This window comes from Arachis ipaensis, chromosome B03, assembly GCF_000816755.2.
Source record: "Arachis ipaensis cultivar K30076 chromosome B03, Araip1.1, whole genome shotgun sequence".
NCBI lineage: Eukaryota > Viridiplantae > Streptophyta > Magnoliopsida > Fabales > Fabaceae > Arachis > Arachis ipaensis.
The window spans coordinates 133,179,297-133,187,470 of NC_029787.2; the positions used below are offsets into that span (position 1 = coordinate 133,179,297).

Consider the following 8,174-nt stretch of genomic DNA (forward strand, 5'->3'; position numbering starts at 1 on the left):
ATCATTATATAAAATAAGAATGATTTAATTTACAAACTAATATAATAAATTGATTTTATATATTTATCTTTCATATACCACACAATATTCTATCACCACTAATAATCGCCTTCATTTCCGGTGATTGGACCGTATCCCCTCTGATCTTATCAATTCGAGGGTCCAGGCCCTTCTATCTTTCTTCTAATTAATATCTAAAAAATAAAAATAAGATTTTTAACATACCAAATCATTTCAATTTGAAACAAATTCTCGAAAAAATAAAAAAAATTGAAACAAATGTTAAAAACAACTATATTATTTAAACACTTCAAAAATCAAATACAAAATCAGTCACTCATATAAAATATATGCTAAAATATAAAATATATTAATGTTACGAAGATAAAAAATATAGTCAGAACTTGTCTTATTTAGCATTTATTAATTGTCACAACAATTAATAAATGTTAAATAAAGCAAGTTATGACTGTTTTTGGCTAATTTTCTTTGGTTACCAAACATTTTCAATTTTTTAGACATAATTTGTTATTAAAGTACCAGGGTCAAGTAGTGGCAGTAGAAAATTTATGAATAGGTTTATGAGTAATTCCCATTCATAAGTTGTATCAGGCTAGTTATCTCACTTTATAGAATTTACAAATCAATTCAATTCATATTTTTTAAATTATTTTAAACTTGAATCTAATTTTGGAATTAAATCAAGGGGAGTGTTAGGAGAACAATGAAAATTTTGAACAACATGAACAACTACCAATCAAATGAAAATATACTACACTCTAATTTAATGCTACTAATTAAATTTACTCTTTTAACCCTATTAATTCACATTGTTTATACATTGTTCAAAAATCTTATTGGTTAGCTATACTTTTCCTTAAATCAAACACTTATTTAGATAGACTAGTGACCAGTGTACTCCACCACTATATAATTTCGGTTAAAAATGGTCATTTTGAGAATGTATTTGGACAATTTATAGTAACGTCACAAGTATTATTTTTAGGTAGTTAATCCAATGAAGATTTAATGATTATCATCATGTGAAAATACATCATTTTGACCATTAGATAATAGATTGTAGGGCTTGATTTTATTTGAAGTAAAAGTGTTACCTTTATTTAAAATATTGCTAAATAAATAAGTTATACTTTTTAAACAAGGATCATCATGAAAAGATATTTTTGGCATCTTCATGAGAGTAGTTGCCTTATTTTTAAACTTGTAAGAAGGCTACATTTGAAAAGTGACATGCATGAATACACATGTTCGCAGTTTTGCAACTTCACAGAGAAGATTCATCTTGGAAGATCATAGAAAGAATTTGCCAAACCAAACATATGAACCCTCAAACTACTGAAACCAATGCAGCAGCACATATAGAATGTGTCTTAAAAGTTCTTACCACTCCACAAACACTCGCTTCCTTTGAGGAATGCAGAGAAAGAGTGAGAAACATAGCTGAGAACATGCAACCTCGATGCATAGCTGATGGAAATGAAGTCATGAGGTTTTATGGAACAACCATTGCATGCTCCCTTGGTCTAGTAAATTACTCTTCTATCCTCAGCTGCACTTTAGAACAATGTGGTTTGTGCCAAATTCTGAAGCATGGTTTCAACGCAAACCAAGAATTCCATGGTGAACGTGGGGTTCTCACCACTGCTACAAGTGATCAAGCCTTTGATTCCATTATTTTATTTGAATACAACGAGGAAGCATTACCAATATTGAGGAAGTGTGTTATAGTGTGCAGAGTAATTGCTGGAAGAGTTCACAATCCTTTGCAAGAGATTCAGGAAGAGACTGATTCGGGTTTTGATTCATTGATCAAGAAAATAAGCCGTGACTCATCAGATATTGAAGAACTCTGTATTTTGAATCCTAGAGCTATATTACCTTGCTTTGTGGTAATCTATAATGCGATGCTTAGGAAAAGCAATTTTTAAATTCTAAATGGTGGTTTTAGCTTAGATTTCTTGTTACTAATGTGATTTCATTTCTATATTTTATTTATTCTTTCTTATGTGTTATTGTCACAACAAATGTACGTTTCAGAACATCAAAAATGAAAAAAAAAATGTTACTTGAACACAGGAAGTGATTAGTGAATGTACTTTATATATACTATAAAGTTTTCGATGAGCGCTAGGGGCCAGCAGAATTTGTGATGTTTAGCCATCAATTAGCCATCATCAATATTTTCAAAGGTGTGAGATGACATCTAACGGTGTAGGATTAATCATTTTCCTTTTGATAGTTAAGTGCTGGTCAGATTTCAACAAAAGTGTTGGTTCCTATATTTTCTCTTGCTGAAATGTGGAGTAATGATATATGCCCCCCACTTTATATGTAGACCTTATGTGCACCATTTCTGCTTTAGTGTCAAAGTGATTGACATGAAACTAGAAAAGATGAGGATGAAAATTTGGTATTTTATAAGATTTGTTACTTAATCTATGCATATGCTAATCTATCATTTACTGCATATAAACACAGATTATTGCAATTTTCTCACTATAAGTTACTTTGGTTTCCTTTTTAAAGTTTTTCATGACCCTTTATGTTTTCATTTGTAATATTATTTTGCAATGATGATTGAATTGGAAGAACATGAGAACAACAAATTAACTGAACAATTTTATTCTGAATTGCAGAGAGCATGAAACTCATTTCTTATAGAAGAATCTAGTAGCAAATGGCTAAACCTTTTTTAATAAAAATGTGTATTTTGTTCCATGATCAGCTCAAGGACAAATAAAGAATCATAACCCTATCTTAAGCAGATAGTCTGATATATATGCATGTGTAGTGATAAGCTTTGATTATACAGACAATGTTTTTTCCTTTTTTATTTTATCAGAATTAATGTTTGTGTTTTTGGTATTCTTCTCTTGTTTTGATTGAGTCGGTGCCTTGGCAGTTCCTTTGTTAGGGATGTGGAATCATGTGTTAGCATATGGATTGAGTTGGTGGCTTGATGGTTTCTTCTTTTTTTTCTCAGTGGTTAACATATGGATTGTTATGTTTCTTGGGAAAAATGTAGTTATATTATTTTTCTGTGCAGCTCAGACCAAGAACTGGGCATCCTCTACAAACTGCACTACTCTTGCAGAGGTCTAAACATTTTCCTACCTCTCTCTCTCTCTCTCTTATCTTTGTCCTTTATTCATCAACTAATACTACTAAACTCTCTTGTTCTTTTCAAGTAATGATCATTGAGGTTGAGATTGGTGCAAATTTTGCAGAGGTCAAGCTAAGGAAGTATCTAAAAGAAAGCCTTATATTTTTGTCAAATGCATGCTTTAAGGTTATTAGTGTTTCTGCTTATTGAAAAAAAAATCACATAGCATAAGATATAAGCTTTTCTGGCACTAAGTGTGTTTAGAACTTTACCAAGTATATATATTTCAGGTTCTGCCTTTTTTGAGTGATGAATATCTTGAATATAATGTAGGCAACTACTCCCATGAAGATGCCAAAAACATCTTTTCATGATGATCCTTGTTTAAAAAGTGTAACTTATTTGTTTAGCAACATTTTGAATAAAGGTAACACTTTTACTTCAAGTAAAAATCAAGCCCTACAATCTATCATCCAATGGTCAAAATGAAATATTTTCACATGATGACAATCATAAAATTTTCATTGGAGTAGCCACCTATAATGTATACATAACAGTGTGACTGTGCGGTTAAATTTGTTATAGCTACTCCAGTACAAAATGGCCAGAAGGCCAAGAACACTTTGCCATTTACATTCTTCCCTTTTGCTCGTGCTCTGACTCGAATGGCCTCTCCTTCTATGCCCAAACGGCAACAGCAACACTCCAGATTTGATGAAAAGCCTACACCTGCTAGCAAGAGTTCCTTTCATTAAAAAAAATAATTATAAATTGTGATCAAGAATGTAAATGAGCTGATGTTTTGTATTGTGTATCCCTATTTCTAACCCAATTCTTATAGTTAAGTTCTCATTAAAGGAGAAAGCCAAAGATGAGGAGTTTGAAGTAAGATATCTTTTTATACAAATATTTATCTCCAGTGTTGTGTCTAGTCAGTAAATTAAACATGGTCACTGTTGTGTCTGGAGGATGAATTTTTCCGAAAAGAAGAACCAACATGAAAGACACAGCGGAAACGAAAACATAAGTTTTTAGATACTTGAACATGACAAAATTATTATTCTGCACCTTGTCTCTAAACATGTATCATTTTTTGCATTTGATTACTGATTATTTTCCTTCTGTTTTCCATTGCGAGCTCAGCAACTCTTTTATTGTTCTAAACTCTCATTGTATCATGGCAGTTACTATTTTTTGGTCAATTTCTTAAAGTTACTCTAAAAACATTCTAAAGTCCCACCACTTTTGTGTCTGGTAGAAATTCATACTATAGTTGCTTACTTCTTTGGATATTGGTTGTTCTTGTCATTTTGCAGAGTTGTGGTGTTTATATAGCATCTATTTCCTCAATGATTCTGAACCATATATGATATATTTATGTTCATATACGCATTGCAGCTAAAGAATTACAGCATTTCGTCAAGAGTTAGGTTCTCTAATCAGTGAAACTTGAAGATAGCAAGGTTACACGATTTCCATTATACAACCTAATTGCTGAAGCTTTCATCTATTTCAATCTTCACAATTCTTTTTCGATCCAATTTTAACGAGATAGTGAAGACAATTTTGTTCTCATCTTGTTTCTGTTGTACGCTTTTATTGGGACCCCATACATGATGTGGAAAAACAACCGTGAATTTTTGCCATGAAAAGCGGATTGGAAATACATAAACCAGTTGTTGACTCAGTTTTCCTATCAGATTAATGCGGTCGTGATCAGCAAGTTTGACAAAAGGTATTTAAACAACAACTGCAGTAGGGTTAATCAAACGGTTGGTGTGAAATTATATGGGAATGACCTGAATTTTGAACATAATCCAATACATTTACATTTACATGGTTTAAATAAACAAATAAATAGAGGATTTATCCGCCAATTAAGACTCCCATTTTCTCTTTTTAATCTTTTTAATGTGTATGTCATTTCGGCCTTCTACTTTTTTGAATTTGCATCTATAAATTATAGGGCCACGTTCACTCCCAGGTCAGGCGCATCGTAGCCACACACGGTAACAAACAAGCTCCACATCAGCAACCAATAACATGCGTGGCCGGATGGGGCATGGAGCACTGTAGAATCACCCGCCACAAGGCGTAACAAACAAATCCCTAAGTCACCAATTACTGACTATACTCCCTGTGCATTTTGAGTTAATCTATCACTATTTATTTTATAGATACGACTAAAAGAAACATAAAAAAAAAANACCCCAAACCGAAAACCCAAACCCAAAAGGAAACTTCTTGGTATAAATATTTAAAAGAAAAAAAAAGGGTAAAAAAATAAAGGTAGTAACCAAGTAGGAATAGATTGGAACATTGTGTGTTGTTATTTGGGAGAGTGAAAGTGTGTTTGCGTGGCTGTTTTGTTAGCATCTCTGTAGTAGTGAGTGGGGTTGAGACGCCTTTGATTCCATTCCAATGGATCTTGATAGCAACGCTCCCAATTCTGCGATCAAGAAACGCAAGCAGGACGAAGAGGTACCCCTCTTCTCTTTTCACCAATTTCTTCCCTAAAAAAAAAACAATAAAATAAGGAAAAAAATATTTCCCTTTTCTTAAAAAAGTTTTCGATTTTTACCTTGTAGGTTTCATATCTTTCACTCTGCTATTATATTAACCATTCATGTTTTTCATCGTTGGATTATGGTAAAGTTTGTTCCTTTCTTTTGGTAATGTTTGTGGGTACCCCTTTGGATTTTAACCTTCATCCTTGATCGTCTGAATTTCGTAACTTTACGTGTTCTTTCAAACAATTATGTTTGTATTTTTCTATTTTCCCCTTAAAAGAAAATAATGGAACACCACTTTTTTGTACACAGATTTTGTGTGTGTGTGTGTGTGTGTATTTTTTTTTTCTAGTATGATTATTTTTCACGTTGTGGGGTTGTTTGGGGCTGCTGGAATAGTGATTTCCTCCTTGGCTTGCACGTCAACGTTGCTATGGACAAAAATGTCTTTTAGAGCCTTTCCTCTTCCATGGATGCTTTTGGCCTTTGCAGGCTTAAAAAAATGTCTCAAATTGTGACTCATCATTTTATGATCCTCTTCTGAATGTTACTGCAAATTAAATTTATGGTCAATTATTACTGGGATTTTTTTCCCACGAGTTTATGTCTTTTCAATACTCAACTGTAACTGAACCAAATTTCCAACATTGTAGTTTGCAATGCCCTAAACTTTAAATGCTTACTACTATTGTCTCTAAAGAGTGTAACAATTTGTATGGTAAGCTCATCATGCATGTAATAGTGTGTAAACTGTAATAATTATTTGGGAATGTGAAAGTGAAACCATGTGTATGATGATTTTATTACCTCATGGAGGAGCTCACATGTGTTTTTTTTTTTTTTCTCTTGTCAGGATGCCATTGTAGGTGACAATGAAAACTCTATGAATGTGGGAGAGTCCTCTGGTAGTGGTGACCTCTGCAAGAGTTCCACCTCAGGATCGCTGAATTCAAACAATCCCAATGGTTCTGATGATATTTCATGTGAGGATGATGAGGATATGATTGATGAAGGTGAAATGGATGAAGATCCTGATTATGGCTCTGAAGTTGATTATGATGAGGACTACTACGACGATGTTTATTCAAGTATGCAGGATCAATTTGACAATTTACCTACTGGGGTTGAAGCGTCACTGCCTTGGTTGAAGGATATTGGTTCAAGTGAATGCAAGCAAGTTGGTGCTTCTGAAGGATCAAGTTCCCATGGAAAAGCAGAAGCCAAGGATGATATTGTGATGCAAAAATATCGGCAATTTAAGCAATTTGATGTTGTTGATTCTTTTCCTGATCATTTCTTTGATAAGCAGGGTACTTCAGCGGCACAGGTAATGATATTGGAAAACTGTTTGTTAGTTATATCTACCAACCTATATGTTCAAGCTTTTGATTGTTTGCTCTTGCTCTTTCTTGAATGTTCCCTACAGCGATCCAAGAACTGGGCCAAAAGAATTCAGGAGGAGTGGAAAATTTTGGAGGAGAATTTGCCAGGTATTCCTTTTTTAAGTAATCCACTATGTCCTGCATCTATAAAAATAATGTTTTGCTATATGGTAAGGTATGCATATGCATTTCACAAACATATTTTTGCAGAAACAGTATTTGTTAAAGTTAGTGAATCCAGGATGGAGCTTCTGAGGGCTGCCATCATTGGACCTCAAGGCACTCCATACCACGATGGTCTTTTCTTTTTTGATTGCTTCTTTCCTGATAACTATCCTGCTTCTCCCCCGGTAGGTATCATCTCTTAAATATTCCACGTGTTATAGAATGTTCCTTTTGCTGTATGTGATGTAAACCTGTATTATCTTACTGCAGAAAGTTCACTACCACTCCGGTGGCGTTAGGATAAATCCAAATTTATATAAATGTGGAACAGTCTGCCTTAGTCTTTTGGGCACTTGGCAAGGTAGGAATAATGATGAAAACTGGATTCCAGGAAAATCAACCATGCTACAAGTTTTGGTTTCCATACAAGCTCTGATTTTGAATGAGAAGCCCTTCTATAATGAGCCTGGATACCCAGAATCATATGGAGGCAGTCGAGATGGGCATAGAAGATCTAAGGAGTACAGTGATAATGCATTTATTTTATCCTTGAAGACAATGATGTATACGATGCGCAAACCTCCACAGGTTTGGCATCTAGAACAAATGTCTTTTTCTCATTCTTTGAATATAGTATTGTCTTGATAGTTTTGATATCATACATGCATGCATAAATCATGGGCTTATACATCTTAGCATTTTATTCCTCTGCAGCATTTTGAGGATCTGGTTGCTGGTCATTTCCGGACCCGAGCACGTGACATATTGACAGCATGTAAATTATACTCCGAGGGGGCTCCTGTTGGCTCAGTTGTATATAATCTTGGTCCAACTGTTAGCAATAGTACAGCCAAGAACCAGAAAGAATTTGAGTTAGCTGTCCATAGAATGATGAACACTCTTATTGCCTTTTTCACTAAGAACGGATCCACTGATTGCGAGGAATTTCGGTCGCCCGAGATTTTGAATATGTCTGCTGCAGCTAATGAAAGT

General features: G+C 33.9%; 2 protein-coding genes across 2 annotated transcripts in view; both read left to right on the forward strand.

The window, feature by feature from the left end:
• Window positions 1-1,949, forward strand: part of LOC107634012 — a 2,605-nt gene extending 656 nt beyond the window's left edge. The window contains exon 2 of the mRNA XM_016337594.1: window positions 1,276-1,949. Coding sequence (XP_016193080.1) covers window positions 1,276-1,949 — 674 coding nt within the window. The remainder of the gene's footprint in view (window positions 1-1,275) is intronic.
• LOC107632063 (putative ubiquitin-conjugating enzyme E2 38) overlaps window positions 5,394-8,174 on the forward strand; it is a gene marked incomplete in the record, with an annotated part of 3,204 nt that continues 423 nt past the window's right edge. Inside the window, 6 exon segments of the mRNA XM_016335699.2 lie at window positions 5,394-5,605; window positions 6,488-6,961; window positions 7,061-7,124; window positions 7,227-7,366; window positions 7,452-7,769; window positions 7,896-8,174. Of these exon segments, the coding sequence (XP_016191185.1) occupies window positions 5,546-5,605; window positions 6,488-6,961; window positions 7,061-7,124; window positions 7,227-7,366; window positions 7,452-7,769; window positions 7,896-8,174 (1,335 nt within the window).